This window comes from Ascaphus truei, chromosome 8 (assembly GCF_040206685.1).
Source record: "Ascaphus truei isolate aAscTru1 chromosome 8, aAscTru1.hap1, whole genome shotgun sequence".
Classification (NCBI taxonomy): Eukaryota; Metazoa; Chordata; class Amphibia; order Anura; family Ascaphidae; genus Ascaphus; species Ascaphus truei.
In genome coordinates this window covers 52862898-52886643 of record NC_134490.1, presented here as the reverse complement: position 1 = coordinate 52886643, position 23746 = coordinate 52862898, and the positions used below count along the sequence as shown (strand labels likewise).

Here is a 23746-nt window from a genome sequence, read left to right as displayed (position 1 = left end):
CTCATGTGAAGGGACAAACAGTAATTACTTATTGTGGAAAGTATCCCTATGTTGCACCAGAGCAGGAACTACATATTTTTGCACCCAAGGCAAGTTTTGCACCCCCACCCCCTCCCCCTCCCCCATCCACCAAACCTCCCCCGTGGCGAAGCAATCATGTCATTTTAAATTGCAGTTTTGAATCTTTTGTTATGTCCTATTTTCTTCTAGTGTTCAAACCTGGGAACCGATTGGGACATAACGGGTGGAATTGGGCATTTTAACCATCCCTGAGAATAATGTATTTATAGATAATCGTTATCACTTTCTGCTCTTAGAGAAGTAAGATTGTGGATAATTCCATTTTAACAGTCACAATGTTAGTGCAAGACCATACAAAGAGCTCAGGAACATGTGATCAGCAGGTAGTTTTGTGCAGCCACATGTATTACACCTGAGTTTTTTTTATTATATTTGGTATCCATTAGTCATAAGTCTACATAAGATGAGAGATGTTTACTTTATCAGGGTATTTTCTCTTGATGTTGGCAGGGGGTTAGAAGACATTGGGACAGAGTTTCAGTAGAGGTCAGCACCCAGCGGCTGTAAGTTTGTTAGGAGTCAGTGAGAGACCCTCTATCCCCTCTTTGTGTGGGTCGGCACTAGCAATGCAGGTGTATGAGTAGTCAGGACATTGGGATATCACTTTTAATGTTTTATTAGCAACAAACAGAAATTGGCCCCTGGCCCTTTATGATACAAATAAAACAAAACCCTAACTCTCATTCCAGCATTAACTTTACTATGCCAGTTTCAGATTACTGGCACGTGGATCCTTACTAACCCCACCAGGCTTGGCTACACCAGTCCTGGTCCCACAGAAAACAAACTCCTTCACACCAGCACTCTGCTCTAAAGTCCTTGGTACATTCTCTCCAGTGGGTGGAGGATTTCAACATCAATCTGATGTTTCATACTTCTTAGCCTTCCTCACAAGTCTTGAATAATACTTCTTCATAGAGCTGTCCTGTTAGAAAACTCTCCGATGTTTCTTCCACACTGACGAACCTAAAGTCTCCTCTCTTACGGACTTTTCCTGCTTTGTGAGCATGCTTCTTAAGCACCTTTAGCACCTTCCTGCACCTGCGGCAAGTTAAAGCTGCAGACCAAGTAATATCCTACATGTGGTTTTTTTTAAATAAATCAGTTGTGTACTGTGAGAAAATACTTGTAGCATTTAAAAAAAAACAACAACTCTGAATGACATTTTCAATGTATTATAATGTACCAAGCATTTTTTGTTTCTATAGCAACAATTTACAAAGTCACATCCCCTTCCTCTTCTGAAACAGACTCTGGTACACCCTGTTTTGAGCCCTGCCCTCTTCCCTTCCTTAAAGCTGCAGACCAAGCAATATCCTACAAGTGTGTTTTTTAAATAAATCCGTTCTGTACTATGAGAAAATACTTTAAAAAACAAACAAACAAAAAACAACAACTCTGAATTAAATTTTAAGTGTATTATAATGTAAGAAGCATTTTTTCTTTCTATGGCAACCATTTACAAAGTCACATCCCCTTCCTCTTCTGAAACAGTCTCTGGCACACCCCTTTTTGAGCCCTGCCCTCTCTGTAGCAGCGCACCAATTGTATCTAGTGACTGGCTTTTCACATCATCTTCCCCACAGAACTTTGTATCTTCGGTCCTCTTCTGCTGCACTGACAGCGATTTAGTGAACCCACGAACCGAAAGTTCGCCAATCGATCACAGGAGAACGGATCGATTGGCAACTTAGTGAATTACTTATTGTGTGGATTTTATTTATGCATATATTAAAGGGAAAATAATAATAATAATAAAAAACAGCAGCTTAGACTGCTGCGTTAAGCTCCAACTGCCTCTCTGGAAATACAACATTGGAGGTCCTTGTCTTAAGCTTGCGACCTTGATCCCTGGAATCTTTTTAAGAGGACTCTCCATTCTCTTCACACTTTGTCAATGAAGCCAACCTGTACAGTTCGAAGACCGACAGGTCCTGTACATTGGCTGCACCCTCCCTAAACACTATAGTCACCTTGGAGCGAGGACATTGAGGATGGGGATGGCAATAAGAAGAAAGAAGACAAAACATTTTCTTCAAGAAACACCCTTAGAGGATTATTATTCAATTATTGACTTCAATCAATATTGGACAGGTCTTCAAGCAACTGGGGTAAGTGTTTTTTCACCCCTCATTTACCCCTTGTATGATTACCGTACCAGCCCTGCACGAATGCCTGCATCCTGAGAGACAAGGTAAATAAGAGACGCTGAGCATCACCTGGACATAAAAAACACCTGAATAAACATTGGATCACTTTGATGTAGTCCTCTTCTGATGGCTGGAGGGAAAGGGTGTTGTTACATATGTAAGGTAGAGAAACTCTGAGCATGATGTCGTGTCTCTGCAGAATGACCTGGACAAACTGGTAACTTGAACAGGTAAATGGCAGATGGTGTTTAATACAGATAATTGTAAGGTTATGCATTTGGGAAGCAAGAGTAAGCTGGCTGTATACAAACTAAATTGGACAAAATTAGGTACATCCTTGATGGAGAAGGATTCAGAAGTGCTTGCAGACATCAGGCTTAGCAATAGTGGTCAATGTAAGTAATGTTGCAAAGGCTAATAGGATAGATGGGAGGGAAAACCGCATAATCTCGCCCCTCAATAAAACATTAGTGAGACCACACCTTGAATATGGAGTACAGTTTTGGGCACCATTCCATAGAAAATACATGGAAATAGACCCCCCCCCCACAAATGATCCCTAGGAAGGAATCCAGACAGAAGCCCCCACAGATAAATGCACCCAAACCTTAATGCAAATAGAGGGTAAATATGTTCAGAGATCTATTGTCGCTGCTATAAAATAGCCACACAAATGGAATATACTTACAGTACAACAGTCATATACACATTTTTTTTTTTAGAAATGTATGGACCTTATACTCTTAAAAATCTTCCTTTAATAACATAGAGATATATCAAAATGTGTGTAGCACCGTTTCCCCCCCTCTCTGGGAGATGTTATGTCTGCTACAAGGTATTATGATGCTGGCATACCTGTGAGGGTCAGGAGAGCTGTGTTGGTCTGCGATGTTGAGGAGGCCATTACAGGCTTTTGGAAGTTCTTCAAGGTGTCAGCACCTCCAGTTCCAGTAGCTCCAGGATTTCTTGGAGACAGACTCCATTGGAACATAGTTCATCCATACTCTCTGCCCAAATGACTGATACCCAGGCAGTATATAAAATGGATGCTTTATTTTTGCAGGCACTTGGATGGTATATACAGCGATGCAGATGAATAGAAAGGTCCCCAGACTCTGGATGGAGCAGGACCTCTGATAGTAGAGAGGCCTTTATTGAATTTAGATGGTCTCCCAGCCCCCTAAGGTCTGGGGGGCACGCTCATCCCTGATGGGAGAGACTCACAGCTCTTCCAGTCTCTCCAACCTTCAGACTAGAACTGCCTACTCACTTTGGCACTCCTCTCTGACACCAAGGAGGGGAGGGCATAGTGTCTGCACCACGATTGGCTACACACAGCCACTATGACACTGCCTCTCCTATCAATCAGAGAGCCACCTGAGGGGGGTCAAAACCCCAGGGTTAACCTGTCACAACCTGCAGGTCTATCAGGGCTTCTATGACAGGAGGCAGAGAGGCAGTCTAGACCAGCGGTGCGCAAACTGGGGGGCGCGACCCCCAGGGGGGGTGCGAGATTACCATCGGGGGGCGCTGGGTTTACAGAGGCCCGCGCACTTCCCGAAGGCACTTAAATTAAGTGCTGCGGGAGCTGCAGGGCCTCTGCAAACAATACTTACCTTGATTCAGCTGGCATCTGGAGACGCGTCGCCATGGCATTGCGGCATCAAATTACGCTGTGGGGTCAGGTGACGTCACATTGCTATGGCAACGTGACGTCAGGACGCTGGGAATCAAGGTGAGGAGGGAGGGGTGCGCGAAGAGAGGAGGACATCCGGCAGGGGGGCGCAGGGAAAAAAGTTTGCACCCCTGGTCTAGACCAGCTAGGCTACATGTGTCTACAGAATAATCAGTGAAATACATTGTAGAACCACGGTGGGGCGATCGTTGAAGATACCAAAAACCTCCAGTCAGTATGGAAAAAAACCACAGTACCGTCAAGTCTCTGGTATTAAATGAATCACTTAAGTTATTGTGTAATATGTATACGTGCACTGATTTTTTCTGAGTAAACAACTAGTTTAGGTTTTGAGAGTCATTTTTTTTATATTTCAGAGAGCTCTGATACTCCACCAACAGCATCATTTAAAGCATTGGATCTATGCCATTTTGCTGGAGGCTTCTTGTACCGTGAATGTTCTTGTTCTTAGTCACATTTGCTTTTGCCACAAACTACCAGCCCATGATCCGCCCATAATCACTTCAGTATCCTTCCTTAAAGCTGCAGAGTGATGTGAAGACTGACGCTCAATATCAGTGTAGACTCAGAATAGAATTGTAGAAATGAATAAAGATAGGAACTTGTCATAAATCCATAACATCATGTATGTGACAAAGAATTAAGGGGGGGGCAAAATAAAGGACCTAGCGGTCAGTCAGCCAGACTACCGCAGATACGGTCCAAAAGCACACCCCACTTAACAAATACACTTCCCCATATAGGGTCCAAGGTAAGAATATAAGGGCTATAGCCCATTACCTGCCCACGGGGGTACATTGAAGTCCAGAAGTCATCTGTAGTGTAGTTCCACTGCGTGCAATCCTGGTGGAGTAGGCAGCATAAACAGGAAGAGCAAAGGAGCACTGCTGGCAAGAAGATCCTAAGGAAAAAATCCTATAGGAAAAAATGAAGGGCACAACTCCAGACTAAAAACAGAGGGTATATATTCCATAGGCTCGCAGGGACATAAACATAGCCCACGCACCAACGCGTTTCGTCCCGTGGGACATTACCTTGATAAAGTCCCACGGGACGAAACGCGTTGGTGTGTGGGCTATGTTTATGTCCCTGTGAGCCTATGGAATATATACCCTCTGTTTTTAGTCTGGAGTTGTGCCCTTCATTTTTTCCTATAGGATTTTTTCCTTGGGATCTTCTTGCCAGCAGTGCTCCTTTGCTCTTCCTGTTTATGCTTAAAGCTGCAGAGCAAGCAATATCCTACAATGTGTTTTTTTTTTTTTAAATAAATCCGTTCTGTACTATGAGAAAATACTTTAAAAAAAAAACAAAAAAAAACAACAACTCTGAATTAAATTTTAAATTTATTATAATGTAAGAAGCATTTTTTCTTTCTATAGCAACCATTTACAAAGTCACATCCCCTTCCTCTTCTGAAACAGTCTCTGGCACACCCCTTTTTGAGCCCTGCCCTCTCTGTAGCAGTGCACCAATTGTATCTAGTGACTGCCTGGTCACATGATCTTCCACACAGAACTTTGCATCTTAGGTCCTCTTCTGCTGCACTTTTTTTTTTGCACCGCAGTCATTTAGTGAACACTCGAGCCAAATCTTCGCCAATCAATCAGAGGAGAACGGATTGATCTGCCACTTAGCTAATTACTTATCGTTGTGTGGATTGTATTAATGAACATATTAAAGGGTAAAAAAAAAATAAAAAAACAATTTAAACGGCAGCTTGGACTGTTGCTTTAAAGAGAGTAAAATGAAAACACCAAGATACCTGAGAAATATGCTAGTTGGGATAATCAAAGTATATTCAAATGATCCAGATTAGCATATTTCCCACGTATCTCTCCACGTGTTGTATAAATGAGTGCTTGGGGTGGGGATATATAAAGTAAATAAGATATTTTGTTTCATAAAATGGTTGAACTTTGAGAAACTCGCGCATTTTAAAGTGAAACATTGACCAAAATGTGAAGTTTTATTTATTTCAATCCTCTTATTTTGTACAAATTCAAACCCAAAACAAATCCACTTTTTACAACAAACCCCCTCAGTCCCCACCAAAACATATCCCATTTTGTCTGTTTGTTTTTTTTCTCACTTTTGAATTTTTTGCAAAAAGGTGCACAATTTTATGAACCACAACCAAAACACAAAAAATGTTTTAGAATCTAAACATCAGTACAGCTAGAACATACATTTCTAGTAATCTTTGTAAAAATGATCTTGAAAGGTGCTGGTGCTGTACAAGTGTAAAATCTAAAAGTACATATAAAAAAAATCCGATGAATAGTCATTAATAGGTGATACTGGCTGTTAAATATTAGTGAATATACACCTACAGTGGATGTCAATTACCAGTGATTTCTTGCACAGTTTTGTAAGGCCTGGATTATACCTGGAACTTGCGAGCGCCCTCTTGACATCACTAGGACGGTGCGCACGCCCGAAACCTGCACTGCAAGGAGGAGGCAAATGGAGGAGACAGGGAGGTGGGTCCGTGAACGGTTCGCCCTCATTGGCTGTACCACTCATGTGACGCGGCCGCGGGTCAAAATAAAAAATGAAAATCTGCTTGGGAGAAGCTTGCGCGGTCGCTCTGCAGCACTCGCGACACGTGTGAAGTATAAGAACTGCATGAGGTTACATTTATTTGTTCTGGTGGCACATGCGGTGCGCACCTGGCCACATTTGGTATAAGCACGGCCTGAGGCTAAGATTATATGCGTGCGACGGAGCGCATAGCCTCGCGCACTTCTGCAGCCCCAGGGATCTGTGAACTTGGCTGCAAGCGAATGGGGAGGCGTGGCGGACACGTCACGAAGCTGGTTCGCCCTCATTGGCTGAACCGCTCACGTGACGCGGACGACACGCGTCCGTGCTTGAAAAGACAAAAAATGTTGTCTCTTCCTATCGCGGTCGCGCCATAGGCATTAGGCGATTTGTGTTTGGAGCATGCGAGCGCCTTCGCGTGCTGTAAAATCGCGGCCTATGAGTGAATGTCCATCAGTGGTTAAGCAGAACATTACAGGTAAGCAAACTGATTCTAGTTGATAAAGCAAAAGATTATGTAATCTTACATTTCTCATGCTCTAACAAGTGCCTAGATATTCAGACATATAAAGTTGCATGCCAATCAGAAATCAGGTAAAAAAACATTCGGATTCTGAGTAAACAGCTCTTAATAGCTTAGAGCAGGGGTGCTCAACTCCAGTCCTCAAGCCCCCCCCAACAGGTCAGATTTTCAGGATATCCCTGCTTCAGCACAGGTGGCTCAATCAGTCCCTGCTTCAGCACAGATGGCTCAATCAGAGTCTCAGTCTTTGACTGAGCCTCTGATTGAGACACCTGTGCTGAAGCAGGGATAGCCTGAAAACTTGTCCTGTTGGGGGAGCTTGAGAACTGAAGATGAGCACCCGTGGCTTAGAGCAAAGTTATATACATGAAAGAGACTCGGTATTAGCTATCCTAAAACAAACACGAAAATTTAGCGAGTACAAATGATACATTTAGATGTCTATGATTCACCGCAAATAAAAGTGTTTTGATGCACTGAAACATTGAACTTTTTTTGTTTGTTTGCACAATTGCAACACGTGTAAGATACAGTTTGCCAGATCTGGTTCAAATTATTTATTTCATTTTCATTTCAGACCTGATGGATGTTTTGATGCAGAATCCTATTACTGTATATGACATGGACCATATAACTCCCAAACGTCTCTTTTTGACACTCCCCAAATTTGAAGCTGGTGCACACGCAGCAAAATTTGAGCATACTGCTTACACCAGTGGTTTCCAACCTTTTTTTGGTTAAGGAACCCCATGTGAAATTCTGAGAAACCCCAACCCTCCTTAATAGCAACTCTGATCAGATGCATTGTAAATTCTTCTGTATTTTGTACAATTGTCAAATGACCAAAAAATTGCAGGGAACCCTTTAGGGATGCCCGGGGAACCCAAGTGTTCCTAGGAACCCTGGTTGAAAAACACTGGCTTACACTCACATAAGATGCCATGGCTTTTTGCTTCAAAGTTGAATTGATGTATAGCCCCCTTCATTCTTAAAAACATATTTTAAAGCCTCAATCTATGTTGTACTATTTGTAATATTAGTCCACATTATAATTTAAAGTTGCGTCCATCGCAAATAGTTTTTTTTGAACGTGATAGAGGACAGCAAAGTCCTGAAAAATCAGAAGCGCCTTAATTTCTCAAAAGGAACCATGTTATACAAATGAAATCCAAACTTTTATTTTCTATTGAGGAAATGTCAATCTTTTTTTCTTTAAAGGGATAGTCTACACCAGGGGTGCACAAAGTTTTGATCCTGCACCCTACTGCCTGCTTACCTCCCGGCTCGCGCTCCTCGGCTCCGGCGGCAAATGATGTTGCGGGGTCATGTGACCCCGCGGCATCATTTGATGCATGTTACCATGGCGACATGTCGCCGAAGACCAGGTAGGAGAAGCTGCAGAGACCTTGTGTGGTCCCCCCGGCATTTAATTTAAATGCATTGGGGGAGAGCGCAGGACCTCTGTAGCCGCCATGCCCCTCCCTCCGTATGGAAATTCTCCCAGCCCCCTGGGGTGTGCGCCCCCACTTTGCGCACCCCCGGTCTACAGAATTCTAAAAAGAAATAGGATCTTAACAGCAGCCGTTTGCCGTATCTCATGGTACAGTGACTAATAGCTAATAGTGTTGTTGCATTTATCAACTCAGAATATTGTAATAGAATACTGCCCTATAGTAGTCAGTTTATAATGTCAACATACACTATACCAGGGGTGCTCAACTGCAGCCCCCCCAACACGTCAGGTTATCAGGTCACCTGTGATGAATGGAAACAAAGAAAAGACAGCGCAAAAAAACCATAGTGTAGTAAATTCAATTAATATTTATAAAGTGAAGGTGAGTATTGCACGTACATCAAAATAAAGGGTTAATAGCATGACATGTTTAGGGACATGTTACCACTCAGCAGGGACAGCCAGACACCAATACAGAAATCTTTACACGTTCACCCTCTTTGCTGCCAGCATCCAGGGAGACTCTGTGCTGCTCTGTGGTGGCGAGTCGTGTTGAAGGAGCTCCAGACAGTGGATCGGCAGAGATGATCTCAGCTCACTTCCGTGTTACTCCACGCTGGCGTGTGACGTCATCCGGCGGCGTCTCTCAGCCTGTCGCGTCTCACACATGTGGATCAGGAGAGATGGTCTCAACTTGCTTCCTTGTTACTCCACGCTGGCGTGTGACGTCATCCGGCGGCGTCTTTCAGCCTGTCGCGTCTCAAACGTGTTGATCCTTTAGCAATATTCGTTCGAGTGGTGGCAAATTGTCCCAAACAAGTCCCGCAGAGAACTAATGTCCAAATTAGTAGCCACAATGGGCTCTCTCCTGAGGGCGCGTTCCTATTATTCCCATTGTGGCTACTAATTTGGACATTAGTTCTCTGCGGGACTTGTTTGGGACAATTTGCCACCACTCGAACGAATATTGCTAAAGGATCAACACGTTTGAGACGCGACAGGCTGAAAGACGCCGCCGGATGACGTCACACGCCAGCGTGGAGTAACAAGGAAGCAAGTTGAGACCATCTCTCCCGATCCACACGTGTGAGACGCGACAGGCTAAGAGACGCCGCCGGATGACGTCACACGCCAGCGTGGAGTAACACGGAAGTGAGCTGAGATCATCTCTGCCGATCCACTGTCTGGAGCTCCTTCAACACGAGCAGCACAGAGTCTCCCTGGATGCTGGCAGCAAAGAGGGTGAACGTGTAAAGATTTCTGCATTGGTGTCTGGCTGTCCCTGCTGAGTGGTAACATGTCCCTAAACATGTCATGCTATTAACCCTTTATTTTGATGTACGTGCAATACTCACCTTCACTTTATAAATATTAATTGAATTTACTACACTATGGTTTTTTTGCGCTGTCTTTTCTTTGTTTCCATATAGCCTGGTGTTTGAGCCATTCCCATCAGACCAGCAGCATAAAACCACACTTTATCAGGTTGTATTGATTACCTTTATTATCATCACATATATATATCACAGGTCACTTATGAGCGCAATACTATCTGTTTCACTCACCTGTGCTGAAGCAGGGACTGATTGAGCCACCTATGCTGAAGCATGGATATCCTGAAAACTTGACCTGGTGGTGGTGGTGGTGGGGGGGGGGGGGGGGGGTGTTGGGGATTGATTACTGGAATTAAGCAACCCTGCACTATACAATTTTATACATGTACATGATGACTGCAGGAACAATGAGGAATCTGTTCAATAAACTCAGAAGCAGCAACTTCTGCTTCAGTAAAACAAATATCAGACCTCTCCCCCTGAGAAATGTTAAACTTTTTGCCTAATTCCATTAAACATGATATGGAAATGTGCAGGGGGGGCAGGCACACAAGAAAACAATCACAGCGGGAAAAAACAAGCGAAACTTGCCGAAGGGCTTGCATTTTCTCTTCCCTCGCAGTTTTCTCTAGAGTACCATAATTACATGTATATATTGATATATAATATATACCTGCCATAATCTATAATGAAAGAATTCATTAACCCTTTCTTTTATATTAATAAGCCTTTCCTTTTATAACCTATTAAAAGAGAACGTAGCCTCATTGGTACTAAAGGGGTTAATGAGGGGGAAAACACACTTACCTCCAGTTGCTTGAAGACCCGTCCTCAATATTGATAGAAGCCATTGATTGAATAATAATCCTCTCAGAGTGTTTCTTGAAAAAATAATGGTTTTGTCTTTCTTCTTATTGCCAGCCTCATCCTCAATGTCCTCTCTCCAAGATGACTATAGTGTTATGTGAGGGTGCAGCCAATGTATAGGACCTGTCGGTCTTGGTACTGTGCAGGTTGGCTCCAATGACAAAGTTTGAAGAGGATGGAGGGTCCTCATGAAAAGATTTCAGGGATCTGGGTTGCAAGCTTAAGACAAGGACCTCCAATGTTGTATTTCCAGAAAAACTACCAGTGGCAGGAGCTACCCCAGGGAGACAGTTGGAGTGTAAGAAAGTTACTGCATTGTGGCTAAGAAATTGGTGTACTGTAGGAAGGAGGGGTTTGCAGCACTGGGAGTCCTTCTGTAAGAGGTGCTATCTTTATTCTAGGGATGGATTGCACCTCAAGTAAGAGGAGTCTTCTGTGCTAGAGGGACGATGATTGCAGGTGGGGAGGATGATTACAAGTTGGAGGAAATTTTAAACTAGGAGGAAGGACCATGGACAAGGTCCTGGGGTAGAAGAGAGGAAAGGATAGCTCAGCAGGTAGGGAGGCACTCGTGTTGAATACAGATAATACTAAAAACCGATAAGACTAAAGTGCATGGGAGGAGAAAGACAGGAGCAGCTTAGCTAACGATAGTATAATAACAACAAAAACAATAGCACAGACTGGCAACAATCTTACATTCATGCTTGCTAGAAGCCTGGCAGATAAAATGGGCCGGCTTGAAATAAAAGTAATACAAGAGAAGTACGGTATAATAGGCATTACTGAAACATGGTGGGGTGAAACATGACTGGGCAGTTCATCTAGTTAAGGAACTCTATGTGAAATTCTAAGTAGCCCCAACCCTCTCTAATAGTGTGTCTGGGATCAGATACATTGTAAGGAACCCCAACCCTCTCTAATAGTGTGTCTGAGATCGGATACATTGTAATGAACGCCAACCCTCTCTAATAACATGTTGGAGATCAGATGCATTGTAAGTGTAAAAGTGCTTCCACCACCCTCTGGGAGATTTGGCCATTACAAAACGCATGGTGCATGATAGCTGCTGGTAACAGGAGGGCTGAGCTGTCCGCCGGTGGTACTGGGGACACAGGATCAGGTTTCTTGGGTACATTACCCACATGGTTCTCTAGCAGTGCAATGCCTCCATCTGCTGTAGGCTCCAGATAGATGAAGATGATCTCCTACAGTAGAAATATCACCTGTTCTCCCAGTAAGATCACACACTAGGTGGGAGTATAACAACAGGAACAGCTTACTCTCTTAGTCTGTGCATTACAGGAACAAGGCAGATCTCTGCCCACTACAGTCTCTGGTATGGTCAACTTGAGGATGGTCCCTGGACAATCACTAAAGGTCAGAGCCCCTGCAGCTGTCCTAGCTCTACCCGAATCCCCTGTCAAAGTATAGGTCTACACTCGCTCTCCCCCAAGGAGGAGAGGAACAGGGAAGGCCCCAATCTCAGGTTCCCTATGTGCGACCTGCCTCTCTCAGTGGGGAGAGGCACTACTAAATTTGGGTGGCACTGTCCTTAAGTACTGCCAGGAGGAGGGCACCAGGTCTGTCCCATGATTGGACTTGCTCAGGCATGATGTAACCGCCTCCCACTGTCACTCCAGTGCAGCATCAAGGAGGGGGAAAACCCATGTTGACTACTGGCAGTCTGATTCTAGCAGGGCTTGCTGCCAGGAGTAGGGCAGGTTAGTAGCCAAAGGTGGCATGGCTACATAAGGAACCCCAACCCTCTCTAATTGCGCATCTGAGGTCAGATGTATTGTAAATTGTTATGTATTTGGTACAGTTTTAAAATGAACTGAAAATGACAGGGAACCCTTCAGAGATGCCGGGGAACCCAAAGGCTCCTAGGAACCCTGGTTGAAAAACACTGATTTAGATGGTTATTTTCTTTTTTGGAGGGACTGTGGTGAGGTATATTTATTTGTAAAACCAAATGTAAAACCTATTACAAGGGAAGATTTTTACAAAGGTATTGGTGAAAATGTTGAGACTGTGAGGATAGAAATATACAGAGGAGGTAAAGCTACAACAAAAAATGTTAGGGATCTGTTATAAATCCCCAAATATCTGCGTGGTTGAGGAAGCTAATCTACTTTTGCAATCGGAAAAGGCTGCAAACTAGGTCATGCTTTAATTATGGGTGATTTTAATTATCTGGATATCGACTTGGATAATGAAATTAGCAGTGCAGTTAAATAAAATCGTTTTTTTTTGGTGTGCTGAAAGACATCTACAATACATGACCCATACAATTGAGGAACCAATTAGGGAAGGAGCATTAACTGGACCTAGTAATATCAAACAATGTAAAATAACACATATTGAATTGAGGGAACATTTGGAAAACAGTGATCATAATAACACAGTGTCATTTGAAGTACTTTATTAAAAACAGTATTATGAGTTCAACAAAGACTCCTAATTTTAGAAAGACAGATTGTATTAATCGAAGTGATATTCTATAATCTATGCATTGGAAGGAAGATCTTTGCATGGAGTAAGAGTTTGCAGAACACCCTCTCTGACTGTTCCAGTGGAGCATGCAGCAGAGCTGTGGGAAGCAAAGAAAAGTCAGAACCCTTATTCTGGCATATTCACTATCCTTAACAAGTGCATTATATTTTGATTTCCTTAAAGACTTAACATATCTGTCTACAAATGAGGCATTTGTCTTTTCCCTTTTCCACAGACTTTGCAAAAGATGCTGCATTATACAGCAGGTTAAACACCTTATGGTCAAGTTAATATTGTTTATATTCTTAGAGGGTTATGTAGCAAAGTCTCCCAACTGCAAAACGGGCAAAACTGAAGCAAAAAAACACCCCAAAGGTATCAAAGCAAAACACCCCATTGCACTGTCCAGGACAGATTTGTTACTTTGTCCAGTTTTGCAGCTGGGAGACTTTTTAATACATAACATCCTTAGTGTGTTCTTCATCCATAATATTCTGTGTGGTGTATACACCATGATATACGTCTGCCAAAGACTGTTACAGGCTGTGGGAGCTGTATAATCTAAAGCAGTGGTGTCAAACACAGTCCTCCAGGGCCATCAACAGGCCAGGTTCAAGGATATCCTGGCTTCAGCACAGGTGACTCAATCAGTGGCCCAGTCATTTTGACTGAACCCCCTGCGCTGAAACAGGGATATCCTTAAAACCTGACCTGTTGGTGGTCCTTGAGAACTGAGTTTCACACCAATGACCTAAAGTGTTGTGAACCAGATCCTGACTAATTTGAAAAAATGAGCTTCAACCTCCCAAGTACAGCTGGATGAGGAATAATCCCAGGAGAATGTGGTGTGGGCCAAATATTAAGGGTGCATATAATGTTGGCGACACTTACATGTTACCATCTTTTCCACTTTGTACTTCTATTCGCTCTGCTCCCAACTGGAACTGAAATATATTAAACAGCAGAGGAGACCACCTGAAGGTCACATCGCTAATGGCGCCCAATTCAAATTCTGCATCAATAAAGCCAGAAAAAGTGTTGCCAGGAACAAGGTAATTGCTAAGAATAGAAGAAACACAATTAGAGAGGGATACTGATCATACATATCACGTTACAGCTTCTGGAAAAAATAGGCCATTAATAGTGTCATCAGCAGCCCAAACTTCATACCACTTACTTCTGTGTGTCATGTGCATCCCATTTTTGTGCACCAATATATCTGACTAAAACCATGTTTGTCGTTTAAGATGCGCAATAGAAAGAAAGTTTGGTACAAAGATGCTGGTTACTAATGCACGGGTTAAAAATATATATATATACTGTATATTTTAATAGATTCACGTGTAGCTCATGCATATTACAGAAGGTTAATAGATACTGCATGCAAGACCTCTAGATATCCCCTCTTTGCATTTAGATACACCCCCTAATTATCTAGGACATTACTTAACACCCCTGAAGCCGTACCTTTTTATTTATTTCTAAATTATTTTACCAGGAAAAACATATTGACAGTTACAGTATGTCTATCTGTCCTGGGTATAGAATATTGTGATGACATATTAGATACTATAGTTACAAACATGTCTGTTTCAAGTGAAAAAATAGCAGGTCTTGAAAGATCTTAAGCAGGTGGCAGATAAATTGTTCCAGAAGTGTGGTGCGCAGTGTGAGAAGGAAGTGTGACCAGTTTCTTTATTGATCCCTAGCCAGGCATTTGAAAGTCATATGGGTAATAATTGCTGCGTACTTTAGGGGTAAGAAGCCTGCTCAGATAATTGGGAACTTGTCCAGAAACTATTGGAAAGTTAGACCGGGAAATTATACCTTGCGTCTGGACTCAAGGAATAGCTAACCTAGTGCAGTTACAATATCACAGTGATTTGTAGTTACAGAATAGGGCAAAGCAGCATATTGAATTGTATAGATCAGCGGTGCGCAAACTGGGGGGCGTAAGATTATGTAGGGGGGGGGGGGGCGCAGGCTGCGTGCGGGGAAACCTGAGGTCGGGCAGAGCTGTGCACGGGCGGCCAGAAGCTCCGTACACACACTCACAGCACATTCACACACTCACAGCACATTCACACACTCACAGCACACTGCACACACTCACAGCACATTCACACACTCACAGCACACTGCACACACTCACAGCACATTCACACACTCACAGCACACTGCACACACTCACAGCACACTGCACCGAGGACCCGAGGACCGCGCTATAACGGGGCTGAGCTGTATTTGTATTTACATTGCATACTGTTTAATAAAGGTTTTTTTTTTCATGTGATTGATTACATCAGGCAGGGGGGGCCCGAGAAATTTCATGGATGAAAAGGGGGGCTCGGCATAAAAAGTTTGCTCACCCCTGGTCAAGTTTGCCAAGTGGAGTTATGGGTGCTTTACCATACACATCATTCCAATAATCGATAAAATGTATTTCTATAAAGTGTGCCCTGTTTGGTACACATTTTGGACGTCCGTATGCAAAGCAAACATTAGATGGAAGTCTAGCCTTATACCCAAGTATTTAAAGCTTGCAACTGAGGCGAGGGGGATCCCACAGGTAACATCTAGGTGGTTAGATTTCATTGCATATTTTTAAGAAGGTTGTTACCACGGAGCAGTTTGGGTGGAAGAGATTGAAATTAGACTTCCTATAAAAGTTTCTTAGTTGGGAATGATATAAATATTTTTCTTCGAAAGTGGTGGACTCTAGAAGTTTTACAGGCCTTAGGGATAAGGCCAGAAGACAAAATAAGGTTACAAATGGTTAGCAATGATGAGGAGACAGACGTAGGAAGTTTGATTGCAATAGGTCAAACTTATGAGCTCCTGTGCAAATATTCAGATGTGGGAATAAATAGTAATTTGTGAGCACAGTGTGGAGCGGGTGCGGATAATGCAGCACACTCATTCTGGGTTTCAGTATTTTAGCCATAAAGTATTCATTGAATCATTTGCCAATGGCTGTGTGATTAGACAAAATAGGATAATCCTTTTTGATACTGCAAAGTTCCTGGTACGGTTGTTAGAAAGCTCAAATATATTATTGATATAGTTATTAGTGCTGCCTATCACCCATAGTTTGTATATTATTGATGACTTTCTTGAATTTTGGTTAAAAAAAAAAAAATGAGCGTAATATTGTGCTTTGTTAGTCTTGTCTGCCTTGTTCATGTATCCCATGTATCCCATGTATCCCATGTATCCCATGTATCCCATGTGCATTTGTAATGATTTTAATCATGAAATCTACGAGCCCATTAATTTGAATCTATTCTACAACACATCCCTAAAGCGGTAGAGATCAGATGTAACCCAGGGAAGCTGGGCCCTGCGGTCTCTGATTCTGTGTGATGGAGCATGGATTTCACCGAATATTAGGAACTCCGACAGGAAATACTTCAATGCAAGATCATGGGCAGATATCAAATTGGTAAGGTCAGCAGGAAATTGCTAAAGATTAACATTTCTAAATGTTCCAGTGAGTAGGTTTTTAGATCTTGATTTTAATAGTGTGATTTTTACATGAACACAATACTATTGTACAATCACTGGAAATGTCAGGCAAAATACCAAAGGATTGGCTTGAGTTGGTTGAGGAATTTGTTGACCTATATTTATCATTGATTGTATGACACAATGTTCATCTCAACAACATAATTCAGAGCTGTAAGGATTGTTATTGTTTAACTTATTGTAAATACGTACTTTATAACTTCATATTGTTTTGTGCGGCCTCCTGTCGCAGAGATAGATATGTAGATCTGCCCGTGGATGCTATTTTTTCCATTTAGGGTAACTGAAACTTTATACCTCCAACCTGAAGGGGAAAAGGAAGAAATGTAGTAACGTTGCAAAGGGCAATTAGACAATAGAATGACACAAAGTGTATAGAAAGGATCATACTGTGAGTGTGACCACATTCGGCAAATGTGGAATCATTACTACTAAAGACTATCCTACGAATAGAGAGACTCAGACAGCGGGTGATGGGGTGATCAGCTATTTCCTTCATTGGAACTGTAGCCAGTTATTTTGTGATGTCAATTGAGATATAATTATGTACTCAACAGTTCCAGCTGCATGAAACCGTAAGCCAAAGTCATTCCAATTGGACCAACACACATTTCCTAATAGAAGTACAATAGATGTACAATGTCAGGTGTCAGGACTTTGAAGGTCTCAGAAGTAGAAAGCTCATACACAACGACACAAATTGTTCACCCATTCCTTTACCTTTAACATACTCAATGTTGGATATTTATTTCCCTTACATTTATCATGTATTGAACTTGATAGCCATGATGGGCAATGACTTTACACTCATTGAATGTCTCTTGATATGAGGTGAGGTAAAGATGTACCAAATACAATTTAGAAAATAAAATGTGTCTTATGACTCGGACTTACATGGCAACTGGTTGAGAATTCCTCCAGTGCTTAAATAAAAAGTTTGGTGCTTGGCTGTGATGCCATGTGATGAGTCTGCAAAGTACCCCATGGAAGGGCATCCCCCTGTGGGACATGGGAAGCAGGCGCCCTGGAGAAAGAAGTATATAAGAGAACCACTTAAGTACATGCAAAGATACCATGGTGCGTCACAAGAGAAGTGAGTAGTGTAGAGGGACAAGTGAGCTATTTATGCTGCCTTGCTCTCCTTGTAGGGAAGACTGCAGACATCATTTAGCTATTTTACCTGAGATAGAAGATGCCTTGAAAAGTTTGTATAGCCAATAATATTCTAGAAATTTTGAAGTAGTTCTTATCTTTAATCATCTGTCCAACCATCTGTTACTCTCATCAAAGGTACAGTACAACAATTCTGGATAAAAATGCTCAAGAGTAAGAATCTACAACGTTATTGAACGTGTAAAGTTTACAGCATCTTCTTGGCCTCATACTGTAATTACATTTTGTCTACTCCTATTCGATTTGGAAATTGCAATATTGAAAAGGTTAAAACAATTTCCTCTTCTTATTATTTCATGTTCATCAAACAAGCAGTTGTAAACTGAAAAAGGTGAACATTTACATACAGGAAAAGTTTAAGAAACATTATCCTAGTCAACTCTCATGCCCCTGGGAAGAGATAATGGGTAATATGGATTCTCCAAAATAATCTCAAAGTGATCCACTTGCCAATCAAGCACTACTTGTGTATGACGTAACACCAGCATTGTAGCAGTTTGCAGTGTAGAAAGTACCATCTGGGAGTCTCAGGGAGACCAGAAAGTGAAACCAATGCTGTTAAACTACGGGGTGTCATTTGTAACATGACATTTTTGTTCACAGAATGAGAACTATTTACTTTGTTAAAAAATGTTTTAAGGCACTTGACAAAATTAAACTATATACTGCCATTTACGTCAATTTTGCAAAAATTGGTGAAGATGGACGAAATGCAGGCAATATTGCTGTCAAAATTGGCTCATTTTCAAGTCATCTGAGGTTTTGTTAACAAAATGACATTTAAAGAAAGTTTGTAAAAAAAATCATAACACATTGGCACACATTTCTATCCAGTATAAAGACACTTACCGAGTTGAACATATCATAGTTTTGACAAGGGAAGCTAAGGAAACTACTTGGATTTCTGATACTCTCTGTGTAGTACTGGAAAGCACGTAAGTGATTACATACTAATTTTTCAACAAAGCCTGTGAATAAATAACACAGAATTACTTTGTGTCCAAATCCAATCATATATCTGACTCCATATTAATGAAAGACACCTTAAACAAAACAAACAATATGTCACACAAAAACATCACCTCAAACATGTATATATACTTGTTGTAACAAAGTACATTTTCATAGAAAGACATACTACAGTACAGTATACTGTATATACTTGTATACTAGTACTTGCATGGTTTGTGAAAAAATTCAAGTAGTTGGTGTGGTTGGTTTGTTTGTATATGTTGTGGACAAAGAATTGATATCTATGGCGCCTTACACATGAATATATGCCAAATAAAAAGGATATATACAACCAGGATAGATGGTAGTTTCAAATCCAAAGATGTGCTCCAATAGATGAGTATTCGTGCTTAAAATAAAAACAGAGTGCATAGCATAATACTGTGTGATAAAACAAATATAACATACAGACAGACACTGAAAACAAATAGCTGATAGGTCAACAGGTGAACTGAATCATATAAAACATTTAATAAAAAGACATACAGTATAATTGAATATCATAAGCATAAAAATGAATGAGACAAGTCCCACTGATAGGCTGCTACTGTAGCTGAAGTGCCCACTCACCAGACAGAGATGAAAGTGGCAGGCAGTGGATAAGGCCTTGCCCCCCCGCTGCCTACTACAGCGTCCGCACGAGAGCCCTCCCCGCATTGGCGCCGGGCCCGCTGCGAGGGGGGGCCGCAGCGCTCGCGCGAGAGCTGCTCCTGCTCTCAATAGAATTGAGCGCAGGACTCGCGTCGAGCGATTAGGCACGCCCCCCGGCGGTTCAGCCAATGAGGGCGAACCTGCCGGGTGACGTCATGGCCGTGCCCCCGTCACTCCTCCGCCACGCCCCCCCCCGGTCTTTCCTCCTGCAGTGAGCTGCAGACCGGGGAATCGGCTGAACGCGCCGCCAAAAGCGCGGGCGCGCGTTACAGCTGAGATACCGGGGCCTTAGCCTAATTCGGAGAGTATCCCCTCTCATTTGTGGCTTTGCAGCTTTTAGGCGTTTCTCCTCTGTATCAGCAGCGTCCTACACATCAGCTGGTACTTTTGGGCGGAGCGTCCCCCCTCGTCACACGAGGCCAAGCGTGCAGGCAGCTTAGAGTCAGCAAAAGCAGATTCGCCATAGGAGAGCCAGGAATAGCAGATGTTATGTGTGTACCCCTGAGGAAGGAAGCTGAGTCTTCTGAAACGCGTATGGTGGACCTGCTGACTGCTGCTGATCTGAGTTGCTATCTAATCTGCCAACTGTAGCACTACGAATCTGCTTTTGCTGACTCTAAGCTGCCTGCACGCTTGGCCTCGCGTGACGAGGGGGGCGCTCCGCCCAAAAGTAGCAACTGATGTGTAGGACGCTGCCAATACAGAGGAGAAACGCCTAAAAGCTGAAAAGCCACACATGAGAGGGGATACTCTCCGAATTATCCACTGTCTGCCTCCTTCATCTGTCTGATGAGTGGGCACTTCAGCTACAGTAGCAGTCTATCAGTGGGACTTGTCTCATTCATTTTTATGCTTATGATATTCGATTATATGTCTTTTTATTAAATGTTTTATATGATTCAGTTCACCTGTTGACCTATCAGCTATTTGTTTTCAGTGTCTGTCTGTATGTTATATTTGTTTTATCACACAGTATTATGCTATGCACTCTGTTTGTTTTTATTTTAACCACGAATACTCATCTGTTGGAGCACATCTTTGGATTTGAAACTACATCTATCCTGGTTGTATATATCCTTTTTATTTGGCATAAATTCATGTGTAAGGCGCCATAGATATCAATTCTTTGTCCACATCTATGTTTCTCTGACCTGGGAGTCAGAGTGATATCACAGGCTGCCGCCTCTATTTCTGTAGTTACAGAGTAGTAGGCTTTTTACCACTAATCACCTGGGTGATTGGAGATATTTTATCACACATTCATATTTAGATTTAGCAGGCCAACCTTTGGTTTCTTGTTTGTATATGTTAATATGTATTTAGTGCAGGACACGGCGATAGACGTTGTTGGATCATCTAAATTATTAATACTGATGCCTGCTTCAGAGATTACTTTTTTAAATGTTAATCAGTAGACCTGGTAAATAGTTCAAGTGGATTTATTTAAGAGGAGTGCTGTTTTGGTCCTAACATGGACCATCTTTGCAAAGGTCCATGTTAGGACATCCTCTTAAAGAAATCAACTTTAACTATTTACCAAGTCTACAGGAGCGCCACTCTCTACTTTCCATACATTCATCTATACCTCCCCACGCTGGGGATTCCTGAGCACCCTTGGCGGACCTTCCAGTTATTGTGAGGGCATCTGCTTTTTTCCTCATAATAGTACAGGGGGATATAAAGAAGTAGCACTACGTTGTTATTAAAATGCTATCGTTTTGTTTCCTTTTCAAGAAAATGGGCTTTTCTTACAAAGAATCTCCTAACTTCTGTTATTACCTATAAAACTAAATATAGTCCAGAGAAATTTACCTCCTTGGAATAAAGGGTTTAGAACAGGGATGGCCACCTCCAGTCCTCAAGGGCCACCAACAGGTCAGGCTTTAAGGATATCCCTTCTTCAGCACAGGTGGTTCAATCAGTGGCTAAGTCAATGACTGTACCACGTATGCTGAAAAAGAGATATCCTTAAAACCTGACCTGTTGGTGGCTCTTGAGGACTGGAGTTGGCCACCCCTGGTTTAGAATGTCCTGAAATCATGCAATCAGGGCTGCTAAGAGGGGGGGGGGGTTAGCGGGGCTGGTATCATGGGCCCGCTGGCTGGGTGGGCCCGGTCAGCACTGCAAATTTCTCCCGACCTCTGGCCAGGCCCTGCTGCCGGTCGCTGACGGGACCCGACTCCCAGCTGCCTGCAGGACCTTTCCTCTCTCTGTACCATGCTGCCGAACTTCCACTGTCGGCACGCGACGGTGCTCTCTGATGTCAGTGCGCTGGAAGTAAGCTTGGCCCAGCTTCCGGCATCCGCGCACTGGCGTGAGAGCCCCGGCGCGCTATATACTGTTCACAGTATATGGTTTACATGTGAACAGAGAGGGGATAATTGATATTGTTTCCAGTGATTGGTGGGTCCCAGGACTTGCTATGGCAGCAACTGACTTATGTGAACAATGTGCCATCTGCAGACAAAACAAAGTAGGCAAAGCTATCAAGCCATCGCAGATAAATAATTTTTTGCCCATGAGGCCCTTTTGGTAATCTACAGATCAATATTATTGAATTACCCAGGAGTTTGTATTTTCAATATGTATTCGTTATGATTTGTATTTTCTTAGGGTGGTTAAGGTCTACCCCTGTCTATATGTGGACGATAAGACAGTGGTAAAGAAATTGCTACAGGAATTTATTCCTAGGTATAGATTATAATATAATATTTACTCAGACAAAGGAAAATAAATTATCTCCCTATGAGACCCTTACGGGAAGACTTATGACTATCAGTAGTTCAAAGGAACTAATTATTAAAACTGCAGTTCAGTCTTTTTTTTTTTAAATTTATTTTTTTACTTCAATAGTTTCATGTGGGCAATCTCTACTTACCTAAAGAACTGTATAGCTGCAGGTCAATTTGTTCTCCATGTATTGATCGGCGAAATTTGGTGACATCATTAGAGCTGGCATATGTTTTTCTTCTGCTTCTGTCACTCAAGGGAAGCTCATGAATATTCATGAGCACTCCTGCACTGACATGTGCTAGAGGGAGGGCAGGGCTGACAAAGGGGTGTGCCAGGGCTTGTGACAGGACATGAAGGGGCAGTGCCTTAGCAAATGGTTATTAAAATAGAATACAAGAAAATTGGTCTTTCAAAGTTGTTTTTTTAAAAACAGAAAATGCTAAAAGTATTTTTTCTTACTACAGAACTGATTTATTAAAAAAAACATACATGCAGGATATTGACTGAACTGCAGCTTTAAGGACCATGTTATTTGTAATGAAACAATAGGAAGTATTGTATGCAACTAATAAAAACATTTTTGCAGTCTCTCCATGCACAGTTCAAAGTTACAGGTCAAGTCGTACAGTTTATATTCAAGAACCTGAAAGTGCACCTACTCGAGCCTAAAAGATCTAATTACTCAAGTTTTCAAAGAACCGAAAGAATAAGAACTTTGAATTCTCAAACTACTGCTAAATTATTGTATATGTATTTTTTCTTTTTTATATTTCAAATACTGATATCTGGCTAAGGACTCTGACTGGAAACTACCAAACAGATCAGTGGATCCTGGTTGGGTTATTGATAGGGGTTATTTGTATTATTATTATTATTATTATTTATCTGGTAACGAAACTAAAAAATCCTAAAATGAAAGGGTTCCAGATTCTATTATATTTATGTATGTTAGTATAGCTGGGGATAGCAGAGGAGAGGAATTTGGTGTTAGACTTCGCACTTAGGGTGGCCCTTGGTATTAATATTATATTTTTTTATATCTGTCTTTATATATGTGTAAGTGCTGCAGGAGGGGTCAGTTATATACTCATACCTACTAATATTAAAGGCTATGTCAAGATTCAATGTGTTTATAACTATTTATATAGAAAAGCTGAACTGGCAATGGTTTAATATAAGTTACAGTTAGATAGATAGACCCCTCAACATAGTGCCATATGTCTATTCAGAAGATGCGTACATATATTCATATCAAACGAAAGATCAGAAAGATAGAATGTGTGAAAATTATATTTATTCTGTTGAAGATTTCTGTACAATTCAGTAATAAAGAAGCAAATAAATATTTAGTTATGAAATATGTGAGTGGTTCACTTTGTTTGTCCAGATTACCCAAGTCAAGGTACTCAGACTTGACTAAGATATATGAAGGCACATCTAAATGAAATTACACCATGTATTGTGATTTTTTTCTAATACTATTGGACAATTACAGAATCTTTACAGTAGCTC

The 23746-nt window shown here is 41.9% G+C and overlaps 1 protein-coding gene across 2 annotated transcripts in view; it reads right to left on the bottom strand.

Moving 5' to 3' along the window:
* Positions 1-13053: 13053 nt before the first annotated feature.
* Positions 13054-23746, bottom strand: part of LOC142501719 (pancreatic lipase-related protein 2-like) — a 37022-nt gene continuing 26329 nt past the window's right edge. For both annotated transcript variants that reach the window (XM_075612001.1, XM_075612002.1), the window contains 5 exons: positions 18689-18807; positions 17561-17690; positions 16859-16970; positions 14033-14200; positions 13054-13238 (listed from right to left, as the gene is read on the bottom strand). In XM_075612001.1, the coding sequence (XP_075468116.1) occupies positions 13154-13238; positions 14033-14200; positions 16859-16970; positions 17561-17690; positions 18689-18807 (614 nt within the window). In that variant the 3' untranslated portion in view covers positions 13054-13153. The remainder of the gene's footprint in view (positions 13239-14032; positions 14201-16858; positions 16971-17560; positions 17691-18688; positions 18808-23746) is intronic.